The sequence below is a fragment of the Microtus pennsylvanicus genome, chromosome 2 (genome assembly GCF_037038515.1).
Source record: "Microtus pennsylvanicus isolate mMicPen1 chromosome 2, mMicPen1.hap1, whole genome shotgun sequence".
Lineage (NCBI taxonomy): Eukaryota > Metazoa > Chordata > Mammalia > Rodentia > Cricetidae > Microtus > Microtus pennsylvanicus.
The window spans coordinates 59,627,525-59,650,510 of NC_134580.1; the positions used below are offsets into that span (position 1 = coordinate 59,627,525).

Here is a 22,986-nt window from a genome sequence, read left to right on the forward strand (position 1 = left end):
TCTCTGGCCATAACTACTGTCCAGGCATGTAACAACTCTGGAGTCCTTCTGTACCTATTCTAGTGCTGGGAGCTGGGCAATTCAGTGGTCTTTGTTCAAATAAATTCTATTAAGTATATTTCATCTGCGAATGGACTTTTTATAAAACAGAGTAGTGGTAGATTTGTATTTCTCAAAGACCATCTCTCTGGTAACACCTGAATTATGGAGGGCAAACTCTTGCTCCATTCACTGAGGCCACCTACTGCTGAGGGTAGAAATTTTGCACAATAATGATGTCCCCATTCGAGAATTTACTAAGTCTCAGGATAATGAGTTCATTTGCATATTTTGTTTGATTGGTCTAAACGGCTTATTTATATTCAGTTCAGATGTTCTGCTGGATGACCTGTGGATCCATCTAAGCAAAAAATGGTACCCAGTTACACAATGCTTTCTTAGCCCTCTGCTTTTGGGTAGGCCTGACACATTGCTGATAAGGAGCCACTGGACCATTTAGACCATTGCTCCCAGAGATATTAAAGCTGAGTATGAGAAACCCCCTGATGACATGGCTGTTTCTCCCCAGTGTCGAACAGCCAGCAAGCATCCAGCACAGCCTCCTGTCGGCATTAACCATACGTGTATCAAATGTTTCATTCAAGAACATGCCTAAATTTTTGTTCTTAGAACTTCTCAACGCCCCGTTTGAGAATCACCTTGGAGTTAAATGAGTTGGAATTAAATCATTCATCAGCTAATTTTCAGGCAGCAGAGAATTCAAAGTAACTCTTATAATAATCAGCAAATTACTATTCAGAAAATGAGCATATTTGAATAATAAATACAGGTAAATTAGCATACTTTAACACACTTATTGTTGTAATTCTGAGAAAAGGAACTTTTCTTTTACTGAAAACCATAACAAGTAAGAATCCTTGATTAAAATATTCAATAGCAGTGTAATCTTATATTTTTGTAAGGAGACACAGGCAATTGTAATATTCACAAATTTGTAGTCTCTGTTTTTATGCCACCCAGACTTGTATGTGTATGCACAAATATATTTATATATGCATGCAACCTACTGAGTGTTTTTGTTGTTTGTGTGTATATGGTTTCAGGGCTGGCCACTCTGCATTGGATAACCAAAAGGAGGACTCATCCCTGGCAGTAGCTAGTTCTCCCAGCAATCTGCAGTTGTCGGTAGCTATTAGTCTAGGGATCTCACCCTATGGGAACATCCCCCTTCCACGTTAACATGCCCATCAATATGGCTATCGTTCCAGTACCATTTATGCAGTCATTTGTGGGACAGACTGTTCCACAGCAGTCTTCCTGGTTCTCTGGCTCTTCTCTCCTTTGGCCTGCCCATTTGTATTGTAGCATGTGCATATCCCCTGTGCAAAAAATAAATAAATAACCAACTTCCAATCAGAATGCTTCTCAAAAACAAGCTGGCTGTGGTTCTCATATATCTTTCTAGAACTTACCATTATTTGGGTTTGCTTTTGTTTGTCTTGTTTTGTTCGTTAAGTTTTTATTTTAAAAGACCTATTGCCACCAACTTTTGGTCCCCAACCTTTCTTAACTGCCGTACAAACTATTCAAAATTTAAATGTACTGATGGTGAAGACGAGAATTGTATTATAAAGTGGAAAGGGTGAGGGGGTTATCCCTGTCTAGGGCAGCTAAACCACAGCTTTTGGCTTTCCTGGGTTTAGGGAAAACTTCATATAGGTAAATTCATTTTACAAGAAATGTCTCTGGCAATAAAGGGCAAGAGTGTGAACAAAGGCATGGATTCACAAGTTCAGTCTTTTCTCTATTCTCGTGCTGTTCCTGCTGGGTCTTCCTCAGTGGAAAATGGAGCGTTCTCTAACCCCTCTCTCCAAACCCCTGGATTCATAGAAAAAAAGGAAGGTTTCTTAGATTCATTCATCAAAAATGTGTAGAGTCTGTTGGCCACATTCTGGGTCTTTCTAAGGGAGAAGCTCTGACTTCCACCAGGACCTAAGCACCCTGAACCCCCAAATAACACACAATAGCCTGGACTGAGCTGCTGGGTAATGAGAGAAAAGCACACAAAGTCGGTACAGGTGCAACACAACTCAAATCCATGCCAACTTAAGTTCTTAATGGATAAAATAAACTTCTTACAGATCCCAGCTTTCCCCTCAGCACTAAGTTTAAAATGTTTCCAGCCATTCCTATGAATTTTATTTTCTCTCTAGCACTTCTCTATTATTTCTTAGAATATGCTATGAACAAAAAGTGTTTTCATGAAAAAGTTTATTCTGGGAAGAGTTTTCTTATATTTGCAGTCATATTTGATTCTTGATTCTAGACCATGTCATAGAAACAATTAATTTATAATCAATAAATTACCTTATCTGTTTTATTCTTTCTTAAATTTTTTAATTAAATAGTTCAGTAGTGCTTATAATTAAAAACTAAAGTCCTCTGATGCGCTGCCCTGTCCGCATCTTCTGTAATGAGACTCCTTCCAGCTTTAAGTTCATCCCTCCTGTCACCCGGAGTTAGAGTCTCCTGGAAGAACAGCTCTTCTGTGGCTTAAGTCATTTTGTTACAAGAGCCCTATCAAGCAAACAGAAGTGATTTCTGCAGACCTGCTGTTGTAAAATGGAATCAGCACAGGTGCCCTTTCCATTTCTCCTCTGCACTGTTGTCTCCCACGTGCTAGCAACTCTCAGGGGATAAATGTTCTTAGTATCTAAGAGCCTCTCTCTTCTTCTGTTCTCTCTCTCTCTCTTGCTGAAGAATTGACTTCTCCTTCCTTTTGCTCCAGATGCCGAGTTCATCTTTGTCCCCATGCCTTCCTTTCTACAGGGTGCCTCAGAATCCACAGCAGTTGCAAGGAAGCAGGGGGATGTTAAGAAGTTTTAAGACCTTACCTGCTAGACACGGTAGTGTCAAATAAGTGGACCTAGACGGGTGCAGCAAAATGTTGACCATTATGCAAGGCAATTATTATCCTGTCAGAGCTATTGGTTTCTCATTTACAACCTGGCAATAAACATTGTTGCCCCTGGAGTGTGGATTGAGCTGACGAAGAATGTAAATTAGTTAGCGCCCTATCTAGCATAGCTGTGCACCCAAGAGGTATCAACTATTATTTTAATAGAGTGTATCACCACTCCTGAAGACAACAGTTGGAAAGCACAGAGTTTCTTTTTCCTTTTTTTTTTCTAGTAAAGAAAAAAGTACTCTGAATGGACTCAATTATATGTCAGTTCCAAGTTGTGGAAATAATGAGCAGAAGGCTGGACATGCTAGCAAGGCTGTTCCCTAATCAGGAACGCCCCTGTTGCAGCACTCTCATGCTGACTTACAATAGCTGTCCTTCATTTTTGCAATATCTGCCTTAAAAAGTTAATGGTTAAAATATTTTAAAATGTGACTACTTATGCTATGATGAAATAGCATTTTCTTCTCTAAACAATTTTCAAAGTGATTTCTACCAGTATGTTCAAAATAGGATTGCCATCAGGGAACTGTTGGTGCAGATGGATGTTTTTAAAGCTCAAAGCAATTAGGAGCTCTTGGCAAGGAGAAAGGAACTTTGAAGAAATAGAATCCAATCCTTTACTCAGGATATTTTAATGTTGTACCTTTATTAATACTTGCCATTCTCTACTTTACCAAATTTTAAATGTATGTAAATGAAGGCCTTGTAGTCCCAGTACATGCATGAAAAACACTGGTTGAGTGACAATTACAGTTTATAATATTCTGCTTTAATGTAAAAGAACTAAAAAGATCAGTTATGTTTATAAAAATGTCACCAAGTATCACAACTGATCAGTATTTAGCAAGGAAAATCGTATATCTAATAATAAAATAGTTTATTATTTCAGGAAAGGATTTTACAATTCCTAACACATCAGGATTATTTATTAGGTTTCTGATCACAGACCAACTAGTGAAGGCCTCTGAATAAATCACAGCATAGCCTCTGTGAACAGAGAGAAGCATAGACTTAAATGAGGAACACATGGTGGTTAATTAAAAGAAATCATAACACACTAAAATTCAAAACACAAAATCTCACCTGTAATGTTAGTATTCCCTACATTTTGGGCTCCAGTAACCTGAAATCTAAGTCCAGAAAATGTAATAGGATAGTCTACTTTGATTGTTTTAAATGCAATAGGATAGTCAACTTTGAATGTTTTAATTGTAACAAGATAGTCAACTTTGATTGTTTTACTCAGTTACCATTTTGCTTGGAGAAGCAACATTTACTCCAAAACTTAGATTTGCTTTTATGTATCCAAATCTTCAAAGACATGAGAAAGCCTGGGAAAAGCTTTCAAGGAGTCGAAACAATACTGGGAAATAAAAACACATATGTTTTATGTAAGAGGATTCACAAATTATTGTCTTTAATATGAAATCATGATGTATTAGATAATAAGGGAGGTAGGACCTTGGCAAGCTGTAGCATATTGAGAGAGTGTGGCGTGTATACTGAGATCTGGCTAAGGCACAGAAGCCAGTCATTAAGCGGTTGGGAGGAATGATCCAGCATAGGAAATTATAATTGCAAAGGAAGGCACCCAAGTGCATAAAGGCTTGAGAAGGAGAAAGAAACTCAGAATGGCTGAGGGATTGATGTGGGAGTCCCCTCTGTGTGCTGTGATTACCATTAATGAATAAAAAAAAACCTGCCTTGGCCTGGTTTAGATAGGCAGAGAGGACAGAACTGAATGCTGGGAGAAGGAAGGAAGGAGTCAGAGAAGCCATGGATCCGCCGGCGGAGATAGACATGCCGAAACTGCTGGTAGGCCATGACCTCGTGGCAATACACAGATTAATAGAAATGGGTTAAATTAATATGTTAAGAGTTAGCCAATAAGAAGTTAGAGCTAATGGACCTAGCAGTGATTTAATGAATACAGTTTCTGTGTGGTTATTTCGGTTCTGGGAGGTGGGGTTGAACAAGCATCTCCTCCTACAAGGGTTAGCAGATGAGGGAAAGCATGCAGGGAAACAGATCTGAGAAAACAGTAGTCATATTGTGGGCATCAGTCCTTAAAACAATTATGTGCTAAGCAATTTATGCACCAAGAACCACAACTTGTCCGGTGGTGCTGACCCACACCTTTAAGCCCAGCACTCAGGAGGCAGAGGCAGGTGGATCTTTGTGCTTGATGCCATTCTGGTCTACACAGCAAGTTTTGGGACATCTAGGTTATTCAGAGGAAGACTGTCTCAAAAAACAAAAACAAAACAACAAAACACCCCCATAACTTTCTGAAAAGAAGAAATCTTATCATTAATATAGAAAATTCCCAGGGAGAGTTTGGGAGATAGTTCAGTGGCTGAAACACTTGCCACACAAGTATGAGGACCAGAGTTCTGATCTCCAGATGCCACAGTGAAGCCAGTACAGTAGTGTGCACCATCGATCCTAGCTCTGTGGTATGAATAATAAAAACCCAGAGACAGATACGGGCTTCAAGATGAAAATCAGAAAAGCAAAGCAGCCAAACCCTAGAGAGACCTTTTACCTCCACTGAATCTTCAGACAGAAGGGGCAAGATCCTGTCTCCACAAATCTGTAGACTCCATACTCTAGTAGTTCCTGTCTCTTACCCTTTATAACCCTCTCCCCACCCAGCCATATCACTCCTGTCTCCACCTCCCTAGGGCTGGGACCAAAGGCATGTGACTCCCAAACACTGGGATTAAAGGTGTAAACCACCAACACCTGGTTCTGTTTCTGGATAAATCTTGTGTAGCCCAGGGTAGCCTTGAACTCCCAGAGATCCGTCTCCCTCTGTCTCCTGAGACCTGGGATTAAAGGTCTGTGCCATGACTAACTGGCCTATAGTGGCTTATCTTTGCATTCTGATCCTTATGCAAGCTTTATTTATTAAAATACAAATAACATATAACTACACAGCTCTCCTTCCACAAGGTAGGAGATGAACCCAGGAGATTCTTCTCACAGGGCATCTATCCTGTCATACCTAATGGGGAACAATGATAAATCTTGCTTCAAAAGCGGTGGGGGAGAAAGAACAGATAACCAAGGTGGAGACTTGAACAAGGAACTTTAACGCTATACACAGAGCTGGTGACTAAGTTTGTGTCTTGGGAGACAGTAAGATGAATAGCTAGAAAGGAAAACTTCTATTCCATACTCTGTATAATTTACTCTTTCAAATAATCAGTTAATTCACATACTTCGAAGCAATTAAATAAAACACGGAGGAAAACAGAAACTTGTCTTATTTTCATAATAGCCACAGCATGCTAAAGCGGTCTGTGAAGTTTGCCAAGTTTGAACCTAAAGTAGCTCTTCCTCCAAGGGGCATGAGTTGAGGATGAGTGACACATTCCACTGTCAGTGTGTTACACAAACCTCTATCACCACAGAGCAAAACAAAGGGAGAAATTAACTCACTCACTAAAAACACGTTTGGGAGGACCAGGTAGGTGGGTGACAGCAGAGCAAGAAAATACTTTTGTGATAGGTTAAGATGTTACCTGAAAATATTCTTGCTTTTGGATTCGTAGAAACTAGTGATCAGCTAAAATGACACATTCCAAAAGTTTCACCTGGTAGTGGTTTGTTTGTTTCTTTTCTTCTTTTTCTTAAAGAAATTTAGTTCTGCACTGGCATCTGAAATAGTCTCGAGGCACCTTTCTTTATCTTTTGCGGAGGCTCACACTCTCTGGAGCTTCACTGGATTAGGTGATTAACTGTGGAACAGGAGATCAGGTGGCAGCCAAGTAGTCCTGGCCACTCCACCTGGAGATTAGCTCAGGCTAGAGAAACCGTGTTATCAAAGATCATTGACAAGCAGGGCATGGCTATGAAGTTAGTCTTTGCAAAGCCTGCTCAGGGGGTGGAATTTTTGCCTTGACCTATGTCCTATATTCAGAGGAGCAACCACAGGCTTTGCTTTCCCCATAAGCAAAGACTCTTACCTTTCCCAGTGTTTTCCAAGTATTCCTTCTGACTTGGTTTTGAGATGCTTTTATGCACCTCTTGAGACATCTGGTATGCATTTCCATGGCTACTCCTTGTCCAGAGTTTTTTGGCAAGTGTACAGACGGCATGACTCAGGTTTTGATGATGCTACTGAACAGACCTTCTTTGAGATGAATCTCTGGCTGCATGTGAACTGACTTCATTCCCTTCTCACTCTTCTGCTAAAATGCTCACCTGTGGTTTCACTTCCAAAGCCTTTGCTGGTATATTTGTCACTGGAATAGAGAAAATGTCTTTATGATTATCAAAACACAGCCCTGATTTTAATGGCAAAATCATGACCCTGAGTTCTGCTATGTCTTGCTGATAGAACACAATTAGAATTCCCAACTCCAGACTTCTACTAAAGACCCAACTGTCATTCACCATGTGGACCCCTGTGTGAGAAGGTCTCTCTGGTCTTTGCTCAACTTGATGGGCAAATTATCTCATCATCACCTACAGTGATTTAAGATTTATTAGCAAAGCTGGAGAAAACTCTCTACTGACTAATTTTATTTGCATGCATAGATTGAACAAGGTAAAAAGTTTCATTGTGTTATTTACATACCCACACACATGAAATACATTTTGATCATATTTTCCTTCCTATGACTTTCTTGCCCCCTTTTTGTTTCCTCCCCTTCCTTCTCCTTTCACATCACTAATAATCCCTTTTTATTTTCATGCCCTTTCTTTTCTTCCCCTGGAGCCCACACATGAGAGCACTTCTTTGTAAGGAAACTTGCTTCATTTACTGTGATGATATCCAGCTCAATCAATTTTCTTGAAAACAATATAATCTTACTCTTATTTATGCTTTAGTAAAACTCATATATATATATACATATGTATTTCTTTATGCTGATGTATATGTTAGAATATTATATATTCTACACATATATACACACATGCATACATATAATCTCATACAATTTTCATCATTCCTTCACTGTTTACCACCTAAGCTGATTTCATAATTTGGCTTGTTCTGAAATATTCAACTTCCCGAGCCCTCAGGAAAATGTAAGTCAAAACTACAATGAGATTTCTTCTTACTCTTGTCCAAATGACTTTCAACATGAAACCAAACATCTACAACTAGTCATAACATCCAAATAGCTCAGTACCCCAAAGGCTGCATTCAATTAGAGGTTTTGGTTATTTTCTCTGAAAGTCTCCCCTGGCATGTCAGTCTTCACAGCTTCTTTCCATTTTCTGTCCTTTATTGTCTCTTGCAATTCTGCTTTGTTCCATAACTAGCATCTTTAACTCGCAGCTACGTTTGTTGAAGCACAAGGAATAAAACTGTGTGTAGCAACTTCCCTAATCAGGCATGTTCCTAACTCTCTTTTTCATCCTCATCTCTCCATTTCAGTGATATGTAACTAACGTAACTATACTTACGTAACATGCTTGTTTTCTGACAGCTCTGACCCGAAAAATCATACAGAAATAATATTAATTGCAATACTATTTGGCCAATAGCTTAGTCATACTCCTTACTAGCTCTTACATTATAAATTAATCCCTTTCTATTAATCTATTTATTGCTATAAGGCTATGCCTATCGGTAAGTTTCTGTCCGGCATCTGTCTTCTTCAGCAGCTCCATGGCATCTCCTTGACTCTGCCTACTCTTGCTATATATCTCTTCCAGCCTGGCTATAGTCTGCCCTGCCATAGGCCAAAGCAGCTTTATTAAGTAACCAATAAAAGCAAAACATATACGGAAGAACATCCCACATTATCTAATAGCCTCACAGGTTTAACAAAGAATTTGTACCTATAGATGGCAACATTTTACTATTTAGGTAGGCCAGGCAGCTCAACAAGACCAGCTGAATCAGAAGTAACTGACGCATATAACTCATATACATAAAATAAGTGAATAAATCTTTTTTTAAAAAAAATAGTTAGTGTGTAATGAAAATATATTTGCAATGGTGACTTCAGAACCAGAATGTGTCATATATCAAAACCCAGACAGGAAGTAGCTGCAGCAGTAGATTCTAGGAAAGCCAGTTACACAAGAGGAAGGTGTATGATTATATGCTAATGCACCATCTTATGGAAACTGGAGACTACTAGATCCTTCAAGTGTGCCCTAACTGGGAATAGAAGTTGTATCCAAGGGATGGATAATACCATCTCTTGTTAATCAGATATACTGTGGTTAGTCTACCCAATCAAACGACAATACACTTCTCATAATACATTTTCAAAAATGGGTTATTTCCTTATTTCATGAACGAGAAATTGAGAAAGGCCTTTCTAAGAACAGAGCTACGATGGCAGAAGTAGGACAGGCACTCTACCCGGTCAAATTCCGCAGCCAGAGAAAGAGAGCTGCACACAACACTACAGGCTGTTTGTACATTGTAACAGCAAGGAGGTGAGAACCCAAGCTTCGTCTTTGAACTTCCTATAATCCTGTTTGCTGTTCTACTGGATACCCACAGGACAAAGACTTGAAATATCTAGTGGTGTCATAGCAAGGGATGAAGGTCGCCAAGGCCTTGGGGTATTTATAGATTATATCAATAGGAAGATGAGAGGGTGTTTAACTCCCAGAGTTAGCCTCACAAATCACCAAGAAAGCACGTGCAATTTCCTGAAGAGATAAAAGGATTGTGATAAGGAAGAATGCTTCTAGCTAGTTGCCTAGTAGAATACAACAAATTTAGCGGCAGACAATACCTCTACTACAAAAAGAATTGCTGCCTTAACAGTAAACCTTTAAAGTTATTGAATCAAATTATGTATAAAACATCAGTATAGAGGTTTCTGTTTGGATGGTGATTCAAGGCCAAGGCTATGTCTTGTAGTATGGAGGTCTTTGTATTGAGTCCCAGAAAGCAGAAATATCTTTAATTACTTTGGCCCAGAAGAAAAAAAAACAAAATAAAAAACCTAAGCTAGTTGCATGACTTTGCTAGATGCAAAAAGCCAGAAAATGGAATTACTGGCTATAAGCAATTTCCATACTATGCTCTCCTGACACCAGTACATGGAGAATGGGAGACAGAACTTGGCGAACTGGAAGGAAGGCTGGGCAGAGCTAACAGACCTTTTCTATTATAGCTGGTAAAACTAAGGGCCAAGGTAACTAGTCCAAGGTGATGTAGAGTTACTGCTAGCACTGATGCGGATGCTGACCTGGGGTCCTGGTGCTCCGCCTGTGCTTCTTTTCTTCATATCCATGGGATAAATCCAACCAGTCACGATTTCTCTAACACTTGTGAAGTAAAAGTTGTTTTTACATTTTAACTAGACCATTTGTTTTGGGTCACAGTCAAATTATTAAAAATTAAAATTATTAAAATCTGGGATTTCTTTTTCTTTTCTCTCAAAATGGAAGTCACGATCTTTTTCTCTGGGTGACACTCCCACACTGGCTGTGCCCTGAACTCTAGAAGAAAACTTTAACATTGTAATTTGGCTGTTTCCAGTCATAGCTCCAGAGGACAGTTATATAAATAGGGAGATGTTTGAGCCCAGTTGCTATTAGTGACGCAAACCCATGCTTTGCTCCCCAGGTTATAAGAGATGGCTTATTCTGAGTCAAATATGAATTACCGTGGCCTGAGAATGAAATTCATGTTGACTGAAACAGACATGTCCCTCTGAGGAAGAGATTATAGTCAAAGAACAAAACAAAGTCACAAATACATTGGTGGGGACTAGGTAGGCAGGTCCCAAGACAAGAAATCTTTTCTACAGGCTTAGGTCATTGCAGCATCCTTAGAGTTGGGGCCAGAGGAAACGAGTGGTCTGCTAGCTAATATATTCCAGAGGTTTTAGCATACAGCTTAAACAGCATTAGGTCCTATACGGAGGTTGATAATCAGTGTCAATAGAAGGTACTGCAGGTAGTCCGAGAGGTTTTCAGTTCAGGATCTGCAACATTCTAAAATCCAAAAATTATGGATTTCTAGTCAGACCACTAGTCTTCAGGAATCTTCAATACACGTGGCATGCGGCCCTCGCACGGAATTGCGGTTCACTCTGCTTTACAGTTTCAGTTGAACTGTCTCATACGGCAGTCTTTAAAGCCAAGTGAAGACTCACTCATCACAGAGTGCCACCATGCCAGAACAAGGGCTAGAGAGATGGGTCAGTGTTAAGAGCATGGAAGGCTTTTGCAGAGGACCAAAGTGTGGTTCCCAACACTCACTATAAGAGGGTCACAACTACCTGTAACTCCAGCATCAAGAACATGCTCTTAGGGCTTCTTCAGGCACCTGACTACATGTGCCTGAATACACATATACACACTCAACACATATGTGCATGAACAATACAAGCACACGCATAAGCACATGTGTGTGCACACACACATTGCAAAGCAAAAACAACACTCCCAAAACAAAAGATACCCCTGATTATCCACTTCCACCCCTCAAATGGAACCCGCAGGGACTGTTATGCACACCATGGTCGCTGAAGTGGAAATGGGTTCTTCAGAAATAAAAATTATACTTCAGTGCCTTGCCAATTGACTTCCAATCGATTACTTCAAGTGTTTGTACTGTGGAAAATGTGGTTTCTCCCAGAGACGCTGAAGAGCTGTGCTTAACTATTCATCATGAAATTTAATTTCAGGGTTTATAATCATCTAACTGTTTAAGATGGAATTTGTCACTGAAACATTTTGAGAAGAAATATAGAATTACTTAACATCCTCTCATTTCACTTCAAGTTTAGTTTAAAATTGGATGTGTTTCATGATTTCGCCATGGCAATCACTTAAGGGCACATACGCTAACCTCCTACATGTTTTCTGTTAATTTGGTTGATTTAGGTCAATTTGTACCGTGAGCTGGGAAGGATAAGGGAGATGGATAACAAGCTGCTTCTGTTCTCCCAAAGGTCCACCTCCAAAGATACACAATTAACTTTCTCTGAACCGTTCCTCAAGAAGCTGGGGAAAGTAAGGTGACAAATTAAGCCAAAGCAGTAAGTGTACAAAAATATTGACTGCTTTTCTTTAATCTACAGATAAAATTATTTCTTTTCAACCTTAGTTAAAGGGAGGCAAATAAATTTGTGGTGGTTTGAAGTAGAATGGCTCCCATAGACTCATATTTTAGTGCTTGGTCCTTATGTCTGTTTGGGACTGTTTGAGAAGGATTAGGGATATGGCTATGTTGGAGACAGTATGGCCTTGTTTGAGAAGGTTTGTCACCAGTGGTGGGCTTTGAGGTTTAAAAAACCAAAGCTTTCTCTGCCTTTCTTTGCCTGGTGCTTGCGGAGGAGACATAAGCTCTCAGCTACTGGTCCCGGACAATGCTGCCTGCTGCCATGCTCCACATCTTGATGATCTTGGACTACCTGCTCGGAACTGTAAGCAAAGCCCCAATCAAACTCCTTCTTTTGTAAGTTGCTTTGGTTATGGTGTCTCTTCATAAAAATAGAAAAAAATATGGCAGGACGTTTTTCAACTTTATAGTATTGAAGACTGCCGAGAAATAATTTAAGTACATAACTCCTTTCTATGCTATGCCAGTGTCATGATGACCCCAGTGGCTGGGGGTGGGTGTCTAGGTCAGGTGTTTCCAGGTCTTGGCAAGGTTTCACACATTATGAAGTACAGGGGAAATTTTATTTAAAGGCAAAATGATAGTATAGATGAGTCGCTAAACCCATGAGTCAAAAAGTACTCAGGAAATCCAGTTATTGTTTGGAATTTCCTTTCATGGAGTTCAAACGAATGAGAGGCTCGGTTGATAAGGGGACACAGTGAGAGGGTGGCTGTCTGTTTTGCTTGATAGGCTCTGATAATGCAATCTTTTATCTACTGTCCCTGTCCCCTCCTATAATGCATCTGATTTTAATGATGTATATCTGATTATACACAGGCATAAGATAGTAAAAGTGTTCCCACCTAACAAAAAAGCTCAATCAGAAGACAAAACATAGCTTATTGTTCATACTTCCCTCGCCAGTCCAGGCTGGACTGACCCATTTTCAAGGATGTGTCTTAAGATAAGGGTGACATGGAAAGGGCTTCTCCATAGGATTGCCAATGAGAAAGGGGCCATGCCCTTTTTGAAGTGTGTGTACATACAGCTTCACGGAGGTAAGGGAGGTCTAAGGGTGCCCGGTGCATTGGTAGGAGAGGGATGTATGCATAATCCAAGCCAAGCAGAATCCTAGGTTGCTAAGCTGCCTCAATAATATCCTAGACACAGAAGACTGAGAGAAATCCAGTCCATAGGATACAAGAGGAAAGGAAGTTACTGGAGTCAAACAGAACCCTCTTATACCTATACTGGAACATACACAAATGACAGGTTCTTTAGGAGTCATTGTCTTTTGGCTAACTGCAAAGTTTAGGAAGAACACCTAAACAGAAGAGACATGGTGACATTCTATTATCTGATGTATGGTGGTTCAGTGGGTGACAGTTTTTGTCATTTAACAGAGATCATAAGCATTTTGCCTTATTGAATATTCTCTAATCCATTTTCACCACAGCAGTAAAGCAAAAAGAACAAATCAATTTACATTTTAGTTTAAATCAAGTCCACATTTTGTTTTCTTGTGTTGAGCATTTCCCATGGTCTAGAGACCTGACAAGCGATGGAGCTGGTCACACGCTGTTCTCTCTTGCTCTTTCTAGGGCTTTGCTTTGGGAACAGCTTGTTACTCACATTATCTGTAGCCTTTTCATACCCTGCTGAGAGAGCTTGAGAAGTTCCTCTGCTTCCCCATCACTCAGCTGGCTCCTCTCTTCTGGTCACCCCAAGCAGCTTATCTTAATTATTTTACTGATCACCTACTGTTAAGCAATTAGAAATATTGTGACATCTCTTGACTATAAGTGAGACCATAGTGGGTATCTGTAGGGAAAAAAATGTGTATTTTATCTTTAAAATGAACTTTTAGTATTAGAATGGCCCCATCCAAAAACATTTATATTGCATCAAATTGTAGATTTTTTTCAAGTTACCTCTTCAATAACTACAAAAATACTTTTGAACTTCCGTTGACTTATTAATGGCTACTACCTTGTGACTATACCACATGACACTGGATGTTTCATCTGCTTCCTAATTTGTCTTTTGGGGGGATATTTGTTGTCTTTCATTTTAGAGATTTATAATACAAACATATAATATCTCTCCCTTCCCTTTTCTCCATCTAAGTCCTCCTGTACACCCCTCCTTGCTCTTTGTCAAATTCATAATCTCTCTTTTTTATTAATTGTTACCTGAATATATGTAAATAAATACATATATATGGCATTTACATATTGAACACACACATATACACATATGTCCTTTTCCTAAATATAACCTATTCAGGCAGTACGATGTCACTTGTGTATTTTCAGAGCTGGCCGTTTGGCATTGGATAACCAATTGGTGTGCTCCTTCCTGTGGAAGACTATTTCTCCTGCTCTCGTTATGCCTTTGTTGTCTGTAGTTCTTTGTGTAGGGCTGAGACCTCATGGGCTTTCTCATGTCTGCTTTAGCATGTCTATGGTCGTTCAACTCATGTTTGGAAATCGTGTTGGTGAAACTTTATGGGTATAATTTGTCATTTGAGAAAATATTCAAGGACAAGACTTTAATTTGAATCCACAGCAACTTTGCATCCTATAGTTTAGTTTCCTGGTTGCCCCTGTCTGGAGAACAAGTGGATCCAGGCTACAGTGCAGAGTAAAGAGAGAGTCAAAGTGAAGTTACCCAGCAATGGTAAGGTCACCTTTGAGAGTTATGCAGAGCTGGGTTGTGGTGGCACACACCTTTAATCCCAGCACTCGGGAGGCAGAGGTAGGCAGATCTCTGTGAGTTCGAGGCCAGCCTGGTCTACAAGAGCTAGTTCCAAGATAGGCTCCAAAGCTACAGAGAAACCCTGTCTCGAAACACCAAGAGAGAGAGAGAGAAAAGGGAGAGGAGAGAGAGAGAGAGAGAGAGAGAGAGAGAGAGAGAGAGAGAGAGAGAGAGTTATGCAGATGTAGAAAAAGCAATCTGTGGGAAAAAAATAAACTACCCAATCATAATCTTTTCTCCTCAAATTCTAAAAATACTTCATTATTTTCCCTCCAATGCGTTTCCAGCATTTTTTTTTTAAATTTGTATACTTGGTCCACCTGTGGAAATTGATTTTTCCTGGTTGTGATAAAACACTGGAAGTCACAAGGAAGGAAAGTTTTACTTTTGGTTTATGGTTTAAAAAGACACAGTCCACCACGGCAGGTACAGCCGTCAGCTGGGACGAGCTTCATCGGGGTCATTGGGAAACTCCCTGCTGCTTTTTCAGAGCATGGTAAACCCAAAGACAAAGCTCAGGGTAAAAGTAGTCCTCACTCTAAGTCATAATCCCACCCCCACAGTCTGCATCTGTCAGCTTGGCCACGTATTCAGATTCTTCCCTGACCCTCCCAAAACAGTTCTGCCAGTTGAGGACAAAGAGTTCAGACACAGGAGCTAGCAGAGAACATTTCACACTCAAAACATAGCACAGCCGCTAAAGACAGATAAAATTCACCAAGTGCTTGTAGCCCTCATCAAACAGAAAAATGATGGAGCTGGTGGACCTGAAGACCCTTCTTCTTTTCAAAGGAATCCATGCAGTAAGGCAAGAAAACTTTGTCCAATGTAAAGGTCCTTCTTCTTAAGAAAACCAGAGAGCAGGTCTTCCCTCTCCTGATCCATTAAGAGACTGAAAATTAGGAGAAAACACAAGGTAAGAAGATGGATAAATGGAGTAGGCAGGGACAGGGCTCCTTGTAACCCTCATCATTTGACATTCTTTAGGGTGCTGTACCTATTTGGAATGCTAGAGAGCAAGCCAAGGATTCCATGTATTCCAGCCCCGGCTTCAGGAGACACAGTCGTGTTAGACAGGGCCATTGGAGGTAGATCTGTGCTCCTCCATTTCTTCTCCACTTTTCCCTGGGGTTCTGTATTCAGGGACAGAGAAATTCACCCTGGGATGGTCCAAAGCTTTTCAGAAAGATTTGTCTCATAGAATAATGAATAAGAATTTCTATGACCTTTGATCAGAGAGTGTTTGACCTGAAAGAACAAAGGTGAGGAAAGTCATATGACCTCTACCAGGGGTCAGTGCTTGAGGCAAAGACCTAGAGTCTGTGTGGTTCTCTGAGATTATGTCAACACTAGGAACATAATTTAATTTTTAATAACATTATTAAGGTTGTAAATTATCAACTTTACACAGAAGGCTTGTTTTTGCTGTTTTAAATAAATTTACTCACAGTGCTCATGCTGGCAAGAAAAAGACTTGCAGCCTGGATCATGACAAAGATATTATGTTATTTGAATATGCAGTTAATTATATGTACATAATGTGCAATCACTGATAGCTCGATGCTATTTTCTCTTCATTCTTGCAACATATAATATTTATAAAAGAACTATTATATGGAAGACAATACACGAGGGTTTGTTTTGTGATAACCAAAAATATCAGCTTCATTGCCCTTTTAAAAAATCTGGGATTCTTTAACAGTAGGAAACGCTGCTCATTCCTTGTAAGTTAGATGTGAGAACAGATCCTAGAAAATTATAGAGAAGAAAGAAAAGAGTGAAACGAGGGAGGACATAGAGAGCATCAACAGATGTACACCTTCGATCTGGTGACTGCATGCTTTTAGAACCATGCAGAAATTATCTTAGATGGTCAACCCTGGACGCGGGAGTGGGAATCTCAGCTACCAGCTTCCATTGCCCACTGGTAAAAGATTAGCACATTGATTTTCTCATGCTGCCAGGCACATTGTACACGACTTTGCTTAACAGGAACTGCTAATTTCTCATGTCAAAAAACCAACAAAAGACCATGCAGGACGTAAAAGATATACATCCTTCACTGTAGTAAATGGTTCACCCGTACATAGCTGGCACAAAGAGCAGTAACTGAGGAAATAATGGTCCACAGAGTCTCCATGGCCCATTTCTTACACTAGTTGGATACACTCATCATTGAGCCTTAAAATATACATATAACTGAAATTTCTACAAAAGCATTTAGTGCCGTTGGTATATTGTTTTCTTAACATGGTTGTCACAAATTACTACAAACTGAATATCTTAAAGCAATTTAGTCTTGTGAACTTACAGAGCATTTAAATAAGAAAATGAAGGTGTTCACAGGTTTACTGTCCCTATGATCCATCTCAAGATGGAGTTCCTTCTTTTCTTTTCCAGATTCCAATAATCTTGGGTGGTCTTAGATTGTAGCATAACTGCAGTGTCTGCCTCTGTCTTTCTGTGCCTGTTTCCCTCTGTTTCTGTACTCATATTATACTTCAGCTCGTCTGTCTTTGTGTTTACATGTCCCTCGTTATAAAGAATCCAGGCTGATGGAGATAATATCCTATCTAATTCCAGGATGACCTCATTTTAAACCATTGATTTGACAGTGTCCTATTTCCAAATAAGACAGTCTAGAAGTGAGACTCTGTGGTCAGTGAGAACTGTAAAACTGCAGAAGAAAAATATAGAGGTTCCTTGGCTGAAAAAGATCCCAATGTTGTCACTGGCATTTGTCATCTGTTTTCCATGTCACATTCTAATTTTCCCTCATACTTAACCAACATGTCATGGGTAGAAGTTGTTTGCTTACAGCATGAATGAGACTTTCATGCTAAAGGAGCGAGGCTTCTTTGTTTCTCTACAGTTGTTGCTGTAGCCGTGAGTCTACAGTTCCACCTGGGTATCACAGCACTAAAGATGCACCAATAACTCAAAGTCCAGATGCAACAACTTCCTGCTGTCATAGTGTGGCAGCAACCTTGTCTTCTTTTCACAGCTGGAGTTAGCTACAACTACAGGATGCACATGTGTGCCCTTCCTCATGCCGCTGCTGATATAAGGAAAGAGAGTGGCAGCTCCAAGTCTAATGAGCTTTTTGTCCTGCTGGAAGAAAATTCCATCTCCTGACTCCTCTCAAAGCCTCCCATGAAGCAGTCTGTGCAGTAGAAGTAGTAGCAGATACTTTATGCTCTATATTTGTGTTCCTAGGAGTCCTGGTGGTAGAGCCAACTCCGTGTTCATCCCTAGTTCTCAGCCAGTGAACTTCAGTTGCAAACAGTTTCTATCTAGTTTCAGCAATTTGTATTGGCCACGGAGTCAATGTGCTTGACACACCCTGAAAGAAGAGCCTAAACATTTAAGGTACCCCAGCCTATACCTTAGACTTAGTAGAGGGTTTGGAATTCTGCTTCTAGTTGGTCGTAGAACTCACCCTCCTTCTTCCTTTACTGTAAGGAGGAATCTAGTCTGAGATAATGTTTTATAAGGATTCCACTTGAGCAAATCATTACTTTTATAGATCTTTAGGGGGGATCTGTAAGTCTTTGCTCCTGTAAAAGCAGGGAAGGCAGTTCCTCATCTGAAATACCCACAATTTTCCTTAAGGGTCAATCCCAGTACCCTCCAGGATTAGAGTACTGGGGAGCCTGTAAAATCCCCCTCTCTCCAGAAATCAGGCTTCATGTCTTAAAGCGATAGGCTGTGTGTAGGTCATTGCTAGCCATCCAATAGAAACAGTAGCCTCAAAGGAAAGAAGTCTGAACACTGAGCCTGTTTATAGCTTCCATTCCTGGCAGTATACTCATAAAGGCTTTGTGCGGGAACTGTGTGGCTGTTCAGGGGTTTTGATGATATCCACAGAACAAGTCATCCTCCACCATGACTTCCTATTCAGAGTGTACTTTCATTAGTAACGTTAATGAAAGACAAGGAAACCCCTTTGTAGACCTACTCTATTTCAGTAGACCTATGGGTTTGTCTCAACACCAAGATTTCCTTTTCACTAGCGTCGTCCAGGCAGCACTTCCAGTAATCTCCTCACGCAGACAGGCCGTATCTCCACTGGTTCTTTTTTTTTTTTTTTTTTTTTTTTTTTGATTTTTCGAGACAGGGTTTCTCTGTAGCTTTTGGTTCCTGTCCTGGAACTAGCTCTTGTAGACCAGGCTGGCCTCGAACTCACAGAGATCCGCCTGCCTCTGCCTCCCGAGTGCTGGGATTAAAGGCGTGCGCCACCACCGCCCGGCTCCACTGGTTCTTTCACATATTCTTAGCTTGGACTATTTCTTCCTTTATCTAAGACATGAATAAAGACAATTATTGGCATCTGATTACAAGGCGGCTCTTCCTTTACCATGGAGTTTTAAGGAAAGATCCTAGTGGAACTGAAGAATCACGAACAACTGAAGAGTGAAGGGCTTCATTATTCTTGCACTGCTTGTCCTTCTTGTCCTGGACAACTTACTTGTCCAGGAGGTTTTTCCTCTTCTTGGGCAATGGCATGAAAGCTACCTGTAAGCAAATGGTTGTAGATGAAGTGGACTTTCCTTCAGGGTCTTTATTTCTCATCTCCACTCGTATTTCCAATGGGTGATTTGCAAAGACTGAAAGAAGCAAACACCTGGCGGGTATTTAGAGTATTTACAATGCTAAATGCCAAAGTCCGAACCCATGGGGTACTGGTGAGAAATGAAAAATTTGTACCTTGGCAAAACCAAGGCCAAATATAGAAACTAGCGACCCTGACATGAATGGTGCCATAATTAAATTAGGAAGAAACAAGATGGCTTCGGTTTAAACTATTTTATTTTTTAGTGAAAGCCCATGATTTTATTGTCTTCATAACAAGGTCAGCTTAGAACTGGATCACTTGGCCCTTTCTCTTCTTATCACCACCCAGTTCAAAATGCTTGCATCTCTTAATAGCCAGCATCCTCTTAGATCTGCTGTTGGGCTCCACACATTCCAGTCTCAGCACAATCTTCTTTGTAGTTTTTGTTTTTTTGCGGAAAATAGGCTTAGTCTGCCCACCATAGCCACTCTGTTTCCTGTCATAACGCCGCTTTCCCTGGACATACAAAGAATCTTTGCCCTTCTTGTACTGAGTCACTTTGTGGGGTTGGTGCTTGCCACATTTCTTGCAGAATGTCCGGGGAGTCTTAGGAACGTTCACCATGTTGGCGGATGCGATATTGGCACAGAAAGAAAGCGGTTTAAACTAGTTTTATATAGATATTGGAAATATTTAGCCACACAACTACTACCTGTGCATGATGCTGCTCCCGGCATCTAAAATACATTGCATGCAGCTGTGGTAAATCACCGGGTTGAAACTCTTGCAAATACTTGTGTGTGTGTGTGTGTTGTGAAAGAAGAGATTGATATTTGATAGAAGAGTTGATAGCATTATTGCTTCCTCCAAAGTGTGTCAATGTTGATGCCTGTGATATTCTGAAGAAATTTATTAATTCTCAGCATGTTTTCTAATCTTTATCCTTTGCTTTCTTCCCCTTTTCTCCTACTATTGAAACAACTTTATCTCAGATCAAGCGTTCAATGTAGATAGAAAATGCATTTTGCTTCTAAATATTTTAGGGACAAAGGTCTTCACAAATACGTCCTCCAAACCACTGATTCTAACTATGCAACTATTTCCCAAGAAAAATAAACTTAAGAGTATTTTACTATGCATTCGAAAGTTCCATCTCAGCAGTTTTATTTCGGTACAACTCTTTTGGAATGACTTGACTTCATACTTTAAAAGCTGGATTCCAACCTACCTATTTCTAAAATAGAGTTGAATCCAAATATGCTTTGCTTGGTTCACAGTCACATACGTACAATTTTTAATTAGGCACAATTAAAATCAGCATCTGTCTCATTTTATATTCCCATCCCATATGTGAGATGTCACTGGCTCTTAGTAAAAAGATATAATTTTAATAAAAATGGATTTTTGTTGCTTGCTTATACAGCTATGATTTTATAGATCTTAAATCCATTATTATTAGCTTCAGGCACTGGTGATTATTAAGTTCTCTGTGGGTTGTCATACCAAAGCTTAAGGTAAGATAAAGGAAATGACAATTCCTAACCTTGTCTGGCCTTGAGGAATGGGACAAAGAGTGATATTGGCGGAGGTTGAGCTGTGGAATGACTGCATTTGAACAAAAACTTTAAGTTCTTGTGCTGTGAATTCAGAATGAAGGGTGAATTCAGAATGAATGAAGGGTCCCTGTGGCCCATGGCTCCTCAGAGTTTGCCTAAATACTTCTAGGCTCATTTTAGAATGTAAAAAATCTATTCTATACCAGCCCAAACTCAGCTTGCCTATGAGAAAGGTGGAAAGTCGAAAAAATATAACGGTCCTTTATATATACTCATTTCTTCTTATTGTTTGTTGCCTATACTTTATTATAACTTAAGGAATATCTTAATCTATGAGCCACGGAGAATGTCTGCCTTTGGCCCATGGGTTGCTTATCTTGAAATAGCAAACCTGAGGTTTAAGTCCTCAGGGTTTCTTTTCTGTTGTTTGTTTTTTCATACATTCTTTTCTATTTATCATCAATAAGTCACACAAATAGCTCACTTTTCTATAGACAGCATGACTTAGAAACATGGGAATTTCTAGTTTAAAGGATTATTTAGTAATGAATAAATCGCAGCTATACATAGACCTTCGATTAGACAAGCCTAGTATTCTCAAATGACATCATTTATATACACACCACATAAATGTTTCTTAATGTGAAATTCTGTTGGGAAATTTGAGACCCTTGGCACCAAAGCTATTCTCCAAAATGGCAACACCACAGTATCTGAGGTAGGATCTAATTGAGAAAATATCAGGGTTTTATTGTTGAGTTTTTTATTTATCTCTTTTTTCTTTTCTTTTTTTTGATATTCTGGAATTGGTAACTTATGTTGAATTTTGCAACTCATTCCTGGTTTCAATTATTTTCTTACAGTAAATCAATTCATCTAAATGTGCAACTGAATACACACAGAATTTATATCTAAATTTGATTCAGTCTCATGGCTTAATAATTTTCCCATAAAGAAATTCACAGACTAACTGTGGTTCAATTTGCAATGCAGCTATCAATCAGACAACAGGAAATCTACAAAGCTTTATACAGTCACTTCATTCTGATTAAATTTTTGGGTTTGGTATATGAAACTTGAACAAAATGTTAGGTTCATTTCCCCTTGTTAATGAATATTTTGTCTCGATGGTCTATGAAGTGCAGGCTTTTTTTAATTGAGAGTACACAGTGCATATCAGTTGGAGTTGGATGAACCACTTGATTTGGCCCATGGACAGTTTAAGCCTTTCTTGGGAGACTGGGAATCCATATGGCACGAAACCTGAGTGAGGATAGAATGATCAAATCAGCTAACCAGTGTTTGTTATTCCAGTAACCTTTGCACATTGAGATGTGGTCTCAAACCACGGTTTATCTGTGGAGCCAGAGTACAGAGAAGCAGACTTGGAGAAGAGAACTTGCAGGGTTTCTAGCTGTGTTGTTGCTTAATATGAACAGCCAAGTCATCTGCAAGTGGTTTTCCAATGCCTGAAGAAAGCTTTTGTTTCAATAAGATGCTGTCTCTTCTATTATAAGAATCTGTTGAGCAAATTCATAAACCTCTGGCCGGGCAGTGGTGGCGCACGCCTTTAATCCCAGCACTCGGGAGGCAGAGGCAGGCGGATCTCTGTGAGTTCGAGGCCAGCCTGGTCTACAAGAGCTAGTTCCAGGACAGGAACCAAAAGCTACGGAGAAACCCTGTCTCGAAAAAAAAAAAACCCTCTGGAAGTTATACAACAAATTACACAGTAAAATCCTCACTGAACTTTTTGTGGGGCTGGGAGCTCACTGCTTTTCATCAGAGTCTCATCTGATCCAAACGACTTAGGCATGTCTGTTTAGTTGATCCAAAATTTACCATCAGGATTTTCCAGACATAGGAGGAGATTACTTGTCTGCATTTATTTTTATTCATTTCTATATTTATTATCAATTAAATTAATGTAAATAACATCTTATTCTACCGGGAGACAAAATAAAAAATAATAAAACTTGCATCTTTGGCTGCACTGGGTACAGAAATGATATGGGTCAAGTGTATTATCAGTGAGAGCAGAGAGTTAGTCAGTTCTCAGAGCCTCCTTTTGTAGCCTGCTCCAAAAGGCAGATGCAGCTGCTCTTGTCACATAACA

At 39.7% G+C, this 22,986-nt stretch overlaps 1 protein-coding gene across 1 annotated transcript; it reads right to left on the reverse strand.

Moving 5' to 3' along the window:
• Positions 1-19,580: 19,580 nt before the first annotated feature.
• Positions 19,581-19,941, reverse strand: LOC142844820 (large ribosomal subunit protein eL42-like). Its single transcript, XM_075963623.1, has one exon. It carries the CDS (start codon positions 19,939-19,941, stop codon positions 19,621-19,623), a length of 321 nt encoding a protein of 106 aa, XP_075819738.1. The 3' UTR covers positions 19,581-19,620.
• Between the last annotated feature and the right edge of the window lie 3,045 nt (positions 19,942-22,986).

Bases quoted from the DNA above. Each gene is read 5' to 3' on its own strand.
- LOC142844820 (XM_075963623.1), bottom strand. From the start codon at position 19,941: ATGGTGAACGTTCCTAAGACTCCCCGGACATTCTGCAAGAAATGTGGC.